The sequence below is a fragment of the Elgaria multicarinata genome, chromosome 16 (genome assembly GCF_023053635.1).
Source record: "Elgaria multicarinata webbii isolate HBS135686 ecotype San Diego chromosome 16, rElgMul1.1.pri, whole genome shotgun sequence".
NCBI classification, from domain to species: domain Eukaryota; kingdom Metazoa; phylum Chordata; class Lepidosauria; order Squamata; family Anguidae; genus Elgaria; species Elgaria multicarinata.
In genome coordinates this window covers 4,473,268-4,490,103 of record NC_086186.1, presented here as the reverse complement: position 1 = coordinate 4,490,103, position 16,836 = coordinate 4,473,268, and the positions used below count along the sequence as shown (strand labels likewise).

The window sequence follows — 16,836 nt, the reverse complement described above, 5'->3', positions numbered from 1 at the left end:
GGGCTCTGTACTAGAGCATTCATATTTATAGCCCATCCAATCCATAGGCATGACACGATATATTTTCCCTCTTTCAGTGAAGGGCAATCAGAAATGTGAATTGAATTGCCGTGCAGTAGGCTACCGATTCTACGTGAGGCAAGCAGAGAAGGTCATCGATGGGACGCCATGTGACCAAAACGGAACCTCCATCTGTGTATCGGGGCAGTGCAAGGTAAGAGTGATGCCAACCTAAAAAAATCCATATATTTCCCCTTATATGTGACTTTTATTAATGTATGTCTAAAAATGCAGCGGGGAGGGAGGAAAAATATTTCTGGATATTCCTTCGCCCTATTGAAGGACTTTTCTTTAGTCAGGCACAACTATTGTCTTTAAGACTTGCTTTCTCTTCTTGTCACCTCACTTGTCCACATCTGGACAATATCACACATGTTCCTGGGCTTTATTTTTAGCTTTTCAAAGGATGGTTGGAAACTTTGAATTTTCTTTGTAGATGATAGATAGGTTTGGAGTTCCTATTATTTATTAAGTGATCCCTTGATCTGAAGCGGAAGGCAAGAAAACGGTTGCTGTTTTGATCCAAACAGAACATGCAAAGCTCAGCAGGGAGTCGTCATGATTCAGCAGTGGTGCATGGCTGGGGGGAGGGTTAGAGCCAGAGGCCAAATCTGTGTTTCTTCCTCCATGCCTTGAGTCTATGGTGCAACTGTTGTGTGAACAGCCCCTCGGTTTTTTTGATATGACCATGAAGTCAGCTGTGCCTGTTTATAACCTGATTGCAGTTGACAGTGGCCTTAGCTAGACCTAAGGTTTATCCCAGGATCATCCCTGCCTGCTCCTGGGATCTCCTGTGTGCCATTTACATGAACAGGGATGACACCTGGACAATCCCGGGATAAACCTTAGGTCTAGCTAAGGCTAGTCTCACTCTGTTTATACCTCTTGTGCCAAGGTTCGACATTCTTCCTAGGGCTGAGATGAAGCAAGTGTATAGAAGGGCTCATATCTCAGGGCATATCTATGCTACAAATGTGTCATTGGCTTTATACTAATTTTGCTGTCACGGCTTCCCCCCAGAGAAGCCCAAGGAGGGAATTAACCCAAGACAGGAAGAAGAGGGCTGGCATGACGTTCCAAGGGTGCACAAAAATAAAGATTTCATATCTCCCCTGCCTGGATCTCAAAAGAAAATCACAGGGGTTTTAATTTAGTGAGGGTTCTGTTTCTTTGGGAAATGGTATGAAACAAGACACCTGCACACCCTGATGTGCAGAACTGCATCCCTTCTAGACAGAATCCCATCAAAAATTGCAAAATCGTGGTGTTAAACATGATGGGGCTGCAATATTGGCACAGAAACCTTTTCCCCCCAGTTGCCTGGCTTTAGCTGTACTTCTACTCAAAAATGGTTTTTTGGGTTTGTTTTTTAAATGACATACAATTAATCAGTACTTCATAGCATTTGGAACATCAGTTCAACGTCTGTTTTAGTGGTGAAATGAATGTGCCTCCTTGAGTTCTCTGTTGCATGAGGTTTAATACCAATGATTCCCTGAATACATTGCTGCATATTCTCCAAATACTTGGCTTCCTACGATCTCCTGATTTCAACAGTTGATATTACTTGTCAGTATTGAATAGCTGGGATGCAATGGCATTTAGCCATTGCATCTGATATTTGGCATTTGACTGTATTTTGAATCTAATGGCATTTCATAGATGGCATGTAATGTATTTAATCTTTGACAGTTTTTAATGACTGATGTATTCTCATATTTGATGCCTGCCAAAACAATATATTACTAATGTTTTTATTCTGCTCTCCCTACAAGGAACTATATACATGGTCTCTCCCCTTCCAGTGTGCATTAAGTTAGGCTGGGAAAATGATTGCTCCAAGGTCACCCAATGAACATCATGACTGAGTGGGATATCTAACCTGTATCTCCCCAATTTAAGTCCAACACTAAATTGACATGGTTGTTGTACACCAGATTACAAAGGAAGTGAATATTTCCAATTAATATATACAATAACATACATATCAGTCCATTCCAATGCATCTACGTCATAACAAACATATCAGTCCAGCAGAACCCTGGTGTGTTACTGTTTCCTTGGGAGCTTTTATAGAAAACTCTTCTAAATACATAACAAACTATGAAAACTGATATCATAAGAACATTCATCTGGAGAAAACCTCAATAATGAATGTAGAAATTTTGGCTTTCTCCAACTCACCCTTCCCCCAGAATGCATGCACTCTCCGAAAGCCAGCCAACGAAACAAGATATAATACCACCACAGCAGTATGTTTTATTTTCTTATTTAGTTACGAGTTTGTTTCTGAAAAATTAGTTCCCCCATCTTTTGATCTGAAAAGGTCCACAAGATAGTTGCCAAATAAATAAATAAATAAATAAATAAATAAATAAATAAAAATCTGTAATGCAAGTGTAAGAAACCATGAAAACCAAAACAGAATTATAGAATAAACCATAGAACAGAACAGGAAATAGAGGACTAATTAAATGCAGCAGCAGGAAATGGGTAGGAGTTTTGTTATGGTAAAAATGGGAGGAGATTTGTTAAGTATTATTATCTTTCCTTGACAAATTCACACTCTTCTTCCACCTTGCTTAAAGAAACGGCTTGTTTAATACTTTTTCTTTGGTCTCCACTTGCAAATTGGGGAGGGGGAGTTAATGCTCCCTTCTCTCCTCCCTCTTTTTCAAACCATTCGAAGAGGTGAGATGAGAAGAGTAGTTGCCTGGTTAGGTGATTAGAGAAGACGCATGTATTTACAGTTCTCTTGGATCAAGTGTCCATTATAGCAGCCAGACGTCCCTCTCATTTTCCGTGTGATCGTCTTTTCTGGCTTTCGCTGCTGCTTGTGCATCATCGTATCTCAAAGCAAGTATGTTCTGAGGCATCGTACAATGCTCTACACCTTAATCCTTTTAGAGAATTCATTTGGATTGTGGAACGACGCCGTGACAAGACTCTCTTTGTTCTTTCTTCAGTGCTGGCACGGCCGTTCCATTCTTGACATAATTGTTGAGATTTTCTTTCTCATTCCAAAGCTATTAGCCAAGCTTCTTAATGCTTACGGAGGGGAGGATGATTCAGATCATGACCTTGAACCTTTAGGGACCCTGAAACAATCCCTGCTCAGCCCTTTCTACCTGTTTCTACCTGTCTACCTGTTTCAAAATCACCATCAGCAAGTAATGCAAGAGGTGGCTACGTTCACATCGACAGTTCTTGAGAGTGACTAATCTGAACACTATAGTACACATCAATGCTCCCATTTTAAACATATTTTCTCTAAAGTCAGCCTTATTGATATTAGGGATATCAGAAATGGATTCAAATGACTTCGGATTTCTGTGTATTCCAGCTTGTGGATTCCACAGCCGACCAACATCTTCTACGTCATGCAGATTCCATGGGCGAATTGTACACAAATTCATTGATATGAAAGTACGAACATTAATGGAAAATATGTGAATATAGACACCATGTTTTAAAACATCAGCAACACCTTATACATCTCTGGTCTCTCTCTTTTGTGCTCTGTACACAGTGATTGTATACAGGTCTAAGAAAAATATGCACAATGTTACGTGCTGGTGAAAGTTACATAAATTGTGGCCGGCTTCGTTGTGTACTTTTCTGAAGGGAAAATCACATACAACCATCAATGAGTGGACAATGAAATGCAAGGCACCTGAAAATCCAATAAAATATGAACAGAACAGATTAAACAAAATCTGTGCATCCCTAATTATATTGGCAGCACTTACTTTCAATTAAGCACGCTTAGGAGTGCAACCTCATTTTAACTTTGAGTTTATGATTCCCCGGCATTCATCAAAATGTCTTTTTAGAGGGTACTTAAACCTCCTCCTATTCATGTTTGTGTGTGGTGGTGGGGGGCAGTGAGAAGAGGAAAAGGAATGAACCGAACACATGAAAATCCCTCAACTTCAAAGTTCTTTGGCAGGGTAGTGACGACATGGGTGGTAACCAATCCAGCTATCTTGTTACCTGTCCTAGGGACCACAGATGTGACTGAACAAGAACTGCAACTCCTGAGAACTTGGATATTCTCAGCAGAGAGATTAAACATTCTGTCTTTGAACAAAAGCTGGTTGGCCATGCAGGAAACTGCTTCTGAATAGAGTTGCAAGTTGCAAGGAGAAGCCAGGATAACTATGCTGCTAAGTGATGTCCAAATGTTTTCCCTTGGGGATGGTAACTCCTTTCTTTCTTTCTTTCTTTCTTTCTTTCTTTCTTTCTTTCTTTCTTGGTTTTCCACTACATAACTTTTCCTGGTTCCCATTACCTTTCCTGGCTTTCCACTAGGTGGCACTGTGGTATAGTGGAATAGTGCAAATACACAAGAGGAATGGCATTTTCTTCCACTTCATAGAATCATAGAATAGCAGAGTTGGAAGGGGCCTACAAGGCCATCGAGTCCAACCCCCTGCTCAGTGCAGGAATCCACCCTAAAGCATCCCTGACAGATGGTTGTCCAGCTGCCTCTTGAAGGCCTCTAGTGTGGGAGAGCCCACAACCTCCTTGGTAACTGATTCCATTGTCATACCATAATTATACGCCATCATGGAGCTTTTCACAGTGGCTAGGAGGACTTGGGAGATCCACATTCAGCTCTCCTCTGCCAAGGTTGGAGTTCTGTCTCCAGCCGCTGAGATCCACTGCATCCCATGTCCTCTCAGATGCTGGCTAGGGGCTATACAATTGCTCTATTAGTGGGTCGACAGGATTGAGAGGTACATATTGGGTACGTGGAGAGGACAGTTTGGGTGCTGTTGCTAAGAAGTGGGTGCAGGGAGGTGGAGAAGGAAACTGCAGGGTGAACTTCACATACTGATAGGAAAGAATCATACACTTCTGTGGGTTGTTGTTGGGTTTTTTTAGAAAAAAATGGCAGATGCTCTTTGACAAACATTTAGAAAGCCAATGAAAAGCTAATTGTGATTAATTAGGGCTGTGCACCCCCTCCCCGAACTCCTTCGGATCCCGATCCGGACCTCCCCCGATCCACTCCGGAACTGGGCTTCAGAGGTCTGGATCGGCCTGCTCTGCTTCGGATCTGGGGATCCATAACAGAGTGGAGCACACCCCTATGATTAATCTCCCCTTCGATCTGGTGCAATATGCAAAGTCTGGTTGGCAAAATCATGTTGTTGCAGCTGCTTTCAAGAAGTTACCAGTGACTCATAAATCAACACCTATCTTTTACAACCTGGGCTGTTGTCTCTGGCATGTTGTTACACAACTGGGGTGAGCTGAGGACATGCCCTGTGGTGAGGGTGGTATTTGGAGAAAGCTATGGAATGCATCTGCAATACAATGGAACAGATCTTGTGGCACAGGATGTAAAATTTCATCTATCTATCTACCCTCCCTAAAAAAGTGTGAGTGCATGTGTGTGTAAAAGAAGTACCCCTACAGCTGGACAATAAAGGGTAGTTCCAAAAATGGTATTTGGCTACAAGTTGACACCATTTGTTGGCCAACTGTATTAGTGTAGGGCACTGAAGGAAACTTGGACTAGGACAGACAGAAGGTAGTTTTCCATGCCATATCTCCTGTGCCATCAATGCTCCAGGCCTTCCACCAGCTGCTTGGACCATGGTCTGGGGGAGGCAACCATTTTGGGCCCATGGGCACATATGGGAATTTGAGAAACTCTTCTGGCATCACCACAAATTAGCAGGTTACTGGAGGCCTCAGTTTGAGACCCCCTCAATGGCTGGTCACAAAGAACAAGTAACCAGCTCGACAGAATCGCTGAATCCCAATATGAAAGTCCAAATGCCTTCCAGTTGTGCTAGGGTCCCCCTTGGATCCAAGCCACTGAGTTTACAACAGTTGATGTTACTGTTCTTGGCTTTCTGGATTTCACAGAAAGTTGTTTGTACGCTTCACTGGTGAGTTGAGTTGGTATTTGGTGCCATCTGGTGGAAGGTTGGTGACCATCCACAACATGCATAAGTCTATTGAAGCATGGCTTAGTAGTGAATGCTTGCACTTTGGGTAGTAATAGAGAATAGGACTGTGCACGGACCCCACCCCCCCGATCTGATCAGCACCCAATCCGCAAATTGCAGATCGGGTCCGCTCCGCCCTGCGTCAATCCGCCTATGGTCCGCTCCGCTCCACTGCGGAGCTCCGGATCCGAATCAGAGCTCCGCAGCAGTGGCGTCAGCAGCAGCGGCAGCAGGTAAGGCCCCCTCCTTCCTCCCCTCTTACCTGCGTCCGTTGTGTTCCAGCGGCTGCTTCAATTGAGCCCGAGGACCCAGGCCGCAGCCGGTCTTCCTGTTGCCCCCTTACCTGGCTCTGTTGCCAGGTCCTTCCCCCCTGCCCCCTAACCTGGCTCTGCTTCTGTCACTGCACAGACTGCGGTGTCAGTGCCGGCACCAGGTAAGGCCCTCCCTCCCTCCTCCCCCTTACCTGCATCTGTCGCATTCCGGCAACAGCTTCACCTGAGCCCGAGGACTCAAACAGGAAGACCAGGACCTTTTTTTCTGGAGCTCTGGATTGAGGTAAAGGATCTGCTTGGTCTCGATCCTCTTCACCTCGATCTGCAGCCCCCCGACCCGCTTCGTCTCTGCCTTAGTCGGAGGCGAATCAGGCTGCCTCACTATTGTTTCTACGCTCCGAAGTGAAGCGGAGCACAGCCCTAATAGAGAATGAACTTCATGAGCTTCAGGGAGAATATAAGCACAGGGCTTCCATAGGTTCAGGATTTGGTTCTCTTCCTTCACCCCATCAGTCCACTTTATGTGTGGCAACCAAAGCATTCCCATAAATGCCTGTGCCACTGTTAAGATCATGTTCAGAGGCTCTTCCCTGGATGCTGCCACCCACAATGGTATGATGGGTGGCTACCAGAGAAAAAAGCCTTCTCGGTAGTGGCCCCGTCGGTGGGATACCCTTCCCAGGGAGATCCATCTCCACTGTATACATTTAGATGCCAAGTTAAGACCTTCTAGCAAACATTTGGTCTTTAATCTGTTGCCATGATGATTGCTTTTACTACTGCAAATTCGTGTCACCATAGGAGCTAGTAATCTGAGAATGATTGGATAAAAATATGGCTGTCTGGTTCCCTTGCAACTGGAACAAATTTACATGTTTAGAATAAATGCATTACAAACAACCCAGCAAAGGTGAAAAAATATTATTTTTTAAAAAAAGATTCTTTACCATTTCTTGAAGTTTGAGGTTGAAAATGTGTGATGTAAGATTTTTCTGTCACTTCTGCCTCTGGTGTCCTTTCAGTTCTTTTTTGATCAGCAGAAATGCTGATGTCACCTGCCACCTGCTCTCTGAATTCCCTGTTCCCTCTGAGCTTAGCTGCAATCCTCACAGTAGCTGAAAGGCAAAACACATTTTCCCAGCAGCAGTATTTAATTCCCTGCTGTAATCAATCTACCTTGAGAACCCATGGTTTGTTGCTGGGTTGTTCAGGATGGTTTAACAGGATGCGGGTTAGCGTGTTGTGTGAATAGCCCCAATATTTGTCTTTCTATCTTTCTGAATCCACTGTGTAGGCAAAGAGTTCCAAAGGTCTGTTACATGCTGGATGAAGATAGCCCTTCTGTTTTCTTTAAAACTGTTCTATGTTCATTCATTAATGATGAATTTTATATGGAAAGTGCATGGTGTGCATTTGCTTGAATAATTTTTTTCACAAGCATGCTTTCCAACCATGCACATCAATGCACGGCCACACGGTGGTGCGCCACTCTAAAGAATGAGTTCTACTTCATGGATGAAACTCCAGTCCAGAAGAAACAGATGTGGCTGAGTGCTGATGGCAGTTTGGGATAGCAGTATCTGGGTAGCTGGCCTGGGTTGAATCCACTTTGCTGCCTGCTGGGAAAAATCAAAATGTCTCCTCTCCCACTAATTAACATGGGGCACAACACACTGGGAAGTGCTCCTGCACAAGCCTCAGCACCCATCACCTGAAGTCGTCCTCTCAACCAGCAAGTGACCTAAAATATATCTGAGAGATCAACTTTCTTTTCACATTTGTGTGATCCCATTGTCCCTACGGCCATGACTTCGCCTCAAAGCTTTTAGTGAACCTTGTGTCGTTTGTGAAGCGAGGCGTAACTGAGCTCTCTTGCTCCCTAGTGGGCCTATAACTTAATTTTTGCACAAGAAAGACCTCTCAGTGAGAATATAGGCATTTTGACTGTACAACCTTTAAGAAAGAAACTTCAAAAACACACGCACAAAAAAACCACCCTTGCTGCTGAGGAAAACGTATATCACATCTGAAACTCCAAACAAACCTTTATGGAAAAGGAAACTCAGTCAACCGTAGGCATAGAGGCTGCTTGTGTGAAGGCACTCCAAAACCCAGCGTCAAGTGAAGGGACCCCTGCACTTCATCCTAAATGTAAATTAGGACAGTTGCCAAGTCACATAAATAACCGGCAAACTGAGGGGTGGGGTGGGGACTAACTGTGGGAACTGTCAGGTTTCATGACTTCAGAATGGCAAAACAGAGACATTACCAGGGCAGGAAGGTCATTCTCATAAAGAAAGAAATCTCTCTCTCCTAGGGATCTTGCCATTCTTCTATATGGTTTGCTCAGTTGTTAATGAAGAAATGTTCAAAGTTGGTTTTTTAAAATATATCCTTAAGAGGCAGCGCTTTGCCAGTGTCTATACTTGCAAGTCTTAGGGCACAGTCCTAGGGGAGGTGCCCTTGCTGATCGTAACTTTATTTATTTATTTATATATTTATTTATTATTAATTACATTTCTATACCGCCCAATAGCCGGAGCTCTCTGGGCGGCTCACAAAAATTAAAAACATTCAAAGTATAAAACCATAATATAAAATACAATATAAAAGCTCAACCAGATAAAAACAGCAGCAATGCAAAATTACAAATATAAAACATCAAGTTAAAATTTATTTATAGACTGTTAAAATGCTGGGAGAATAAAAAGGTCTTCACCTGGCGTCTAAAAGCATATAATGTAGGTGCCAAGCGAACCTCCTTAGGGAGCTCATTCCACAGCCGGGGTGCCACAGCAGAGAAGGCCCTGCTCCTCCTGGTAGCCACCTGCCTCACTTCCTTTGGCAGGGGCTCACGGAGAAGGACCCCTGAGGATGATCTTAGGGTAAGCACCTGAACCTGGAAGTTTACAATCCTCCTGTGCCAGAGGAATTGTGGAGGGAATCTTCACTGCTTAAACTAAAGCTTTTCAGAGGGGGTGGGGTGGGGGAAGCATATTTTGGCCTCTCCAGGCTCCTTCCCTCCCTCTCCCCTAAAATGTCTCCTTTCTCCCCCTCTTCATGGTCTAGTTCCCATTTTGGGGAGATTTGAGCATTTTCACAAGTGCACATTTGCAGAAATGCACATTTGCGGAAATGCAAATTTGTGCAAATGTAAATCTGTGCAAATGCAAATTTGTGCAAATTTGGGATAATAGAAAAACCCTGATTCTGGCAATGAGCAGTTGATGGCACAAACAGGCACCTGATCATCTGCAAAATGCAGGCAGAATGGATGTTTCAAAATCCACTCTTGTCCCTAAGCAGCCCTGGCTGTGCCTCGCTTTTAGGGATGAGCAAATCTGTCAGTTTTGATTTCTCTCCATTTCTCGTTTTTCCAATCTTATATTTGTTTCATTTAGAACTTTGAGAATTTCTCCTGTCTTAGATAATTTTGTTCTGAACTTTGAGATATTTTTTTAAGAGTTAATAATTCATAAGCACATTTTTCTGTTTCCCCTAATGATGCATTCCTTTTCACCTTCAATACACATTTTTGCAAGCAATTTTCGTAATATAGAATGTCCTTTTTTTCAACCCCCCCCAATATACAGCTTTTAATTCGCATTAAAAGAGAACTCCCTTGCTAAGTTCAGAGACACGTGGATTTCAAAGGAGAATTCAACTTTAATTTGCATAGTGGGTTGAAAATGCAAAATTAGCTACATTCCTGTAAAAAGCTAACTGAACTAATATTTTCTCCAGCCCTACTCATGTTCAAGAATTGCTCATTCATAATTAAGGCCTTTTAAACTAAGTAAAAGATCCAAGGCTGCTTCACATCATGCTAATGTAAAATGACGTTCAGCTATTCAACTATATAAACTTTATCCCAAGTTTAAATCATTAGGTTGTGGAGACGATATTCTAACTAAGGGTTTACTTCTGTGTTTAAACTCATATTCCACCCTTTCCCAATGGCCTGAGTTCCTCTCATGTCAACCTTAGTGTGACTGATCAGTTGTATATGGGTTATTCTGTAAAAGAATGTGTGTCATTCCTTCTGGAAGGCCAGGCATTTGCTAACTACATCCATATAGTCAGCTATAAAAGGGGACGTAGGTCTCCCCAGTGTTTTGAAGGATATGGGATGAACACCTGCCTCGCCTGCGATATACATAAAGAAGAGTCCTTGGCTTGTAACTTCTATGTTGGGCATGTTCAACCTGGGAGCATTGACGATCAGACACTGGTTCTTTGCATGTCATGTGTTGTTGGCAAGCTATGGCCTTTGGACAGCGGCCCCGTGGGATGAGCCACCAGGCTACACCTTGGAGTGTCTCAATAGGTCATGGAGGTACTAACTGGAGTGATGACCTTTTCTCGCCCTGCTAGGCTTGGGCGGGCAAAGGCTGTTGCGGGCGGGGGAGTGGAGGAAAGGTGAGGCAATGTGTCCGGAAACGGGACCTGCGTAAGGCATAGGCGGGGTCTGCCTATAAAGATGAGCCCTGTGCGACTTCTGGCCTCTTTCGCTTTCTGGCCCCACCCTCCCGCCCTTTATGTAGCATGAGATTAGCTAGCCACCCCCTTTGTCGGTGTGTGTGTGTGTGTGTGTGAGTAGGAATTTTTACCTGCCACATATTGGGTGCGGTGTACAGGTTTTTTCGCCTACTCCATACTGGAATTTAAGATTAGCTGAGGGTGGGTAAATAGGTTTCACCCCCCCAACCCCCCCCCCCGCCAACTTTGATTTTTAAGAACATATGTTTCCTGGAAAAAATAAGAAGCACAGAACTTGAAACTGCTTAAATTTATTTTAAAGTGCAAGAAATATGTCATGCCAATTATAGCAAACAAATTGGAAAGGAACGTCTATGGGTCTGAAATGCATTATTGAATAGGAATATCGCCTCCAAATCATCCCCCCAACTCATATGCGCGCGCACACACACACTCAGCATCACTCACTCCAAACACACACACACACACACACATGAACACACGCCTTCACTCAAAGACCCCATGCACCCCATTCACCCATACATTCTCTCTCTCTCTCTCTCTCTCTCTTCCGGGCATGTTCTGGAAGTCCGAACGTGGAGCCACCCCACCCCAGCGTCCCTGACTTTGTTTTAGCTGGGAGGGCGCCGGGCGCCATCTCACCCACCCAGGCCCAGCTGAATCCTCGGACCAGGCCAGCTCACAGCCAACCCACGTGAGTGCTGTGCTGTGCCTGGTGCCCCTCTTAGCTTGGCGCTCTAGGCGGCCACCTGAGTGGCCTCTATGCACCAGCCCTGTCTGTAGATATCAGCTGAGGTTGGTGAGCATTCATAGGGCACCTTTATGGTGATTGGCAGGTCCGAGGCCTGGTACTCAGGGGCTGTGGGGCTCTCGACCCAGGATATGGCCTGCCTTTGGGAACCCCACTCTCTCACTTACTTGGGGCTCTGTGGCTCCAATGTGGGAGTGACACCGGGGGTGTGTGTTCCCCCCCAAGCACAAATGTGTGCTTAAGAAGGAGCCGGGTTTCCATCCGACTCCTGGCTTGGCCGAGTGGTTTGCCCTGATGCAGGCTAGAAGCCTGGAGACAGGTTGCTTGGATTCCCGCACTCTCACATGCAGATCCAGGGAGGGGTGAGTTTTCCACCTATTAATAAAGAGGCCCTAGTTATACCCCAGCTCTGGTGTCCCAGTCGTTATTTGCTCACGTCTCCCTCTATCTGCAATTGCCCACCTTGGCTGGCTATTGGTTCTCTTCAACAGGAAAGCTCTAGAATCTTCAGGTCCAGGGGAACTGGGTCTTGCCATGTCCCCTGGTTTTGGACTGAACTTCCAAATCTGACTCCTAGTTTGAATGCTGGCACGTCTCCAGGCTTCCACTTGATGACAGCCTATGGCTCACCTCCATGCTAATGTTGCTGCTCGTCAGCAAAGGGAATGACAGAGTTTGCAGTTATTTATCATTGCATTCATATCCCACTTCCTCCCTCTTGCAAGGAACCCAAGACAACTGTCATGGTTCTCCTCCATTTCATTTTATCTCACAACAACCCGATGGGGAAGGTTCGGGTGAGAGACACTGAATAGCCTAAAGTCTCTCAGTGAGCTTCATGGCCAAACGGGGACTAGAACCCAGATCTCCCGAGTCCCAGTCCAACATTCCAACCACTACACCACACTGTTCCTGTCACCTGACACTAGAAGGCCAAGCTGGTGTCACTAACATTGGGGTAGTGAACCTCTAGGGGTCCCATGGCCACTTTCTACACCCCCCATGGTCTGCACTCCTACTGTTGTTGTTGTTGTTGTTGTTGTTGTTGTTATTATTATTATTATTATTATTATTTAATATGTATTTATATAGCACCAACAATGTACTTGGTTCTGTACAGCAGCAGTCCCCAACCGTTTTGGCACCAGGGACCGGTTTCATGGAAGACAATTTTTCCATGGACCGGGGGGGGGGGATGTTGAGGGGATGATTTTGGGAAACCCCCCTGCCCCCCCATTCCAGCGTCCTGGCTTCGCTTCGGTTGGGTGGGCGCCCAGCCGAAGCGAAGCCAGGACGCTGGGGCGGGTGGGCGGCTTCGGAATGGCATCTCCCAGAGCAGCTTCTGGCCGGGCACGCTGTTCCAAAGCCGCCCCATCCCCAGGGTCCTGGCTTCCCTTCGGTTGGGCAGGCGAGATGGCACCCCGCACCCAGGTACGCTCGGGTGGGGGTGGGTGGGTGAAAGCAGCTCACGTGCGCGGCCCGGTTCCTAACAGGCCACGGACTGGTACTGGCCCGGGGGTTGGGGACCCCTGCTGTACAGTATGTACAAATAAAACAGCAACAGTATCCTGCCCAGATGCTTACAATCTAAAATGTGGCAGCACAGCATTGGAAATATATATATATATATATATATATATATATATATATATATATGTAGATCGTAGCCACATTTGGGCAGCAAACCACGATGGATCTGAAAAGGGACAAATTTAGCTAGTTTTGATGCTAAATGCCTTGTAACTCTTCATCAGAAGTGATGTTAAATGAAACCAGGGGGCAGGGATAGAAGAGCTGGAATGCTCCCCAGGTCTGCAGTTTATAGGCATTTGTTCATATTTTCCCATGCAAATGGAGGTCTAAAATTTAACACGTTGTAAGGCCTGTTCCTTTCCCATTATATTCTGGAGTGTCATTAAATCAGTTCTGTAAATTCTGCAAGCTTTATGACTGCCTCCTCTGTAGAATTACAGAGGTGTGTGAAAACGTCCCCATGAATGTTTGAGAACCTAGCAAGTGTCCTTTAACCTTGTCCTTAAGATCTTTTTGTTTCAAGTTTCCCTCTGAAGCTCAGGTTCACCATTTGGTTCAAAGGGGGCCAAGGAGATCCTCGGTCACATTTAAATTCCACATGCCCAGTGTTCAAATAAACTCAGATCACAGTGTAAAGGGAACCTCTTGACTACTGCCTGGATTTTAACCTCTGCAACATTTACGTCTGATTGTAACTTGGTCTCAGATCTGGGCCTCCCAAACCAGTGTGTGAATAGGAAACCTGAAACCAAGTGACTATTGGTGTGGTTTATTAATTAAACTTTGGCTCCAATTACACATCTAACAGAAAATTTTCACAGTTTTACAAGCCACCACCTGTAGTATCCACTACTAAGAAATACTGATGCTACTAAATATTAACTCCAATGTACCACTGAAAGGCAATGGCTCATTTCTACATCTAATGTGAAACGGGAGCTTTTGATGATCATGTGACAGTGTTGTGGAGTGCGCAGGAAGTGCAAGTACCCCCTCTTCTTCCATAATGTCATCTCTCACGACAACTTTCATATTTTCCCCAATCCCTTTGGGTTCCAATATACTGAGAGGGGGAGAAAAATGTCTCCCTGTCCACATTCCCCACACCATTCATAAGTTAATACACTTCTGGCATATCTTTCCTTACTCACATTTTCTCCAAGCTAAACAGCCCCTTCCCTTATTAGGGAGATGCTTCAGCTCCTTGATTATTTTAGTTGTATATTTTTTGTGTGCACTTTTTCTTGCTCTACAATTTCATTTTTTTTTAAAGATCAGAACTGTACAAAAGATCTGCACCATAGATTTGGAGAAGGACAGGATGATCTTGGCATTTCCCCGCCCCCACCCCTGACAGTAAGCACCTGAGCATTTGAACCGGCCAGCAGACCAGTCACTGTCTTCCCCAATATGATGAAATACATTCCTATTTCAGTCATAGCCATTCTTTCTAAATTTGCAGCCATACATAAAAATTAGCATATACAGTGTTTATGCAAATCCAAGGTCTCTTTCTTGCATGATGCCTGTCCTCTTCTCTCTCTCTCTCTCTCTCTCTCTTTTGTTGAGAAGTCTATGTGGCTGCCTTAATTATGGGGAGAGGCAAGGAACTTAGAATCCTAGAATCCTAGAATAGTAGAGTTGGAAGGGGCCTACAAAGCCACTGGGTCCAACCTCCTGCTCAATGTAGGACTCCACCCTAAAGCATCCCTGACAGATGGCTGTCCAGCTGCCTCTTGAAGGCCTCTAGTGAAGAAGAAAGACCGAGGGGACAGGAGCAGGCAGAAGTAATATCGGGGCCTGCTCCTGCTGGACTCTCTCTCTCTCTCTCTCTCTCTCTCTCTCTCTCTCTCTCTCTTTCTTTCTCTCTCCTCCCTCCCTCTCTCCTCGACTCCTTTTCCTTGTGTGTCATGTCTTTATTAGATTGTAAGCCTGAGGGCAGGGACTGTCTTTTTTTGCTAAGTGTAAGCCGCTTCGAGAGCCTTTTTTGGCTGAGGAGCGGGGTATAAGTATGATAAATAAATAAATAAATAAATAGTGTGGGAGAGCCCACAGCCTCCCTAGGTAACTGGTTCCATTGTTGTACTGCTCTAACAGGAAGTTTTTTCTGATGTCCAGCTGGAACCTGGCTTCCTTTAACTTGAGCCCATTATTCCGTGTCCTGCACTCTGGGAGGATTGAGAAGAGGTCAACCGCCCAGAGAGCTTTGTGAACCGCCCAGAGAGCTTCGGTTATTGGGCGGTATAAAAATGTAATAAATAAATAAATAAATAAATAAATAAGAGGTCCTGGCCCTCCTCTGTGTGACAACCTTTTAAGTATTTGAAGAGTGCTATCCTGTCTCCCCTCCATCTTCTCTTTTCCAGGTTAAACCTGCCCAGTTCTTTCAGTCTCTCCTCATAAGGCTTTGTTTCCAGACCCTTGAACATCCTGGTTGCCCTCCTCTGAACAAGAGTGCCATGTTCAGTGGCAGCCCTGTGTTCTTAGCTCTGAGTTTCTTCTCCCTCTTACCCACCCCCCACTCCCTCCTCCTGTTGTGTCATATCTTTAGATTGTAGCGCTTCCAGAAGGCACGCTATTGTTTCTTGTTGATCCTAGTGCAAGTGACTCTGGGCTCCTTTTTAGCTGAAGAGTAGGGGGAAAGTGCTGAAAATAAAAATAAAATAAAATAAAATAAAACAGTGTGTGTAAGACTGCAACCTCGGTGCAAGTTAAACCCTGGAGGCCATGATGGAATGGAATCTCTTCAATGGCCTGGCCAGGCAGAGAAGTCATTAACTGGCCTGGTTAGAAGAGTTTCTTCTGCTCTTTGTTTCAAAAGAAGGCACTGCTCAAATCTTCTGAAACCTTTCTTAAAATTCACCTTCTGTTTACCTAACGCTGAATTCCTCAAAGCCTTCTTCCATAGCCATGACACCCTTTGAAACACTTTTAATAACATGTCTGCCTTGTAGTTTGGGGCTGCACAACATGGAGTACAAACCCCCTCGCCCCCGGTACTTCATAGCACAAGAAAATTGGCCCGCGTGCCAGCAATTGTGTTGTACCCAATGGTCTGGCAATCACAATTGCTCCCTGGCAGTATTTTATTTTAATTAGGCTTGTCTGTAGTTTTTACAGACTCCTGTGTGGTATAAATTAGAAACATACGTTAGCCGTGTATATCTCTCATTGCAAGCGAAGGATGGGCCCACTCCCAAGATCTGCTTTCTGTTATATTCTGAATGGAAAATGTTTGCCCAGGAGTCTCTCTCCCTTGCTCTCTCTTCCTCACCGGGAGCATGCCAGTATTAGTAATGATAGCTGCAGGTTGGCAGGCTGCTAGAATAATAGAAATTAGAGATGGCAAAAAAAGATTCTTAGGTCACACAGACGATTCCCTCGACACAGCGGGTCTGTTCTTTATAGTCTAGAGAGGGTGAAGAGTTTGGTTTCCCTCCTCGTCCTCCTTCCCTTTAGTTCAGTTTAGTCTACGTTTGAGTTATGCATAAATACTTGAGCAGGTGGGCTTCACATCGGGAAAGTTTTTCTTGGATGCTAATTTTGAAGACTTGATTTCCTTGTGCAAACAAAGAAGAAAAATATGCAGAAAGGGGACCGGAGCTTCTAAGATAAGCCATGGGTCATGGGGGAAAAAGTAGGACTTGAAGATTTAAGAAGTTTAGGCCTTATGCAACCCTGCGACATTCCCGGGGAGCTGTTGAGGGGCCAGTGGGGCTTACCCCAGAAGCCTCTCCTAGCCTTCCTTTCTTCCCCT

The 16,836-nt window shown here is 44.8% G+C and overlaps 2 protein-coding genes across 3 annotated transcripts in view; both read left to right on the top strand.

The window, feature by feature from the left end:
• The window catches only part of TARS3 (threonyl-tRNA synthetase 3), a 556,255-nt gene that overhangs the window by 319,544 nt on the left and 219,875 nt on the right, over positions 1-16,836 (top strand). The gene's annotated exons all lie outside the window — the stretch shown is intronic.
• Positions 1-16,836, top strand: part of THSD4 (thrombospondin type 1 domain containing 4) — a 387,535-nt gene that overhangs the window by 166,721 nt on the left and 203,978 nt on the right. For both annotated transcript variants that reach the window (XM_063142589.1, XM_063142590.1), the window contains one exon: positions 78-214. In XM_063142589.1, coding sequence (XP_062998659.1) covers positions 78-214 — 137 coding nt within the window. The remainder of the gene's footprint in view (positions 1-77; positions 215-16,836) is intronic.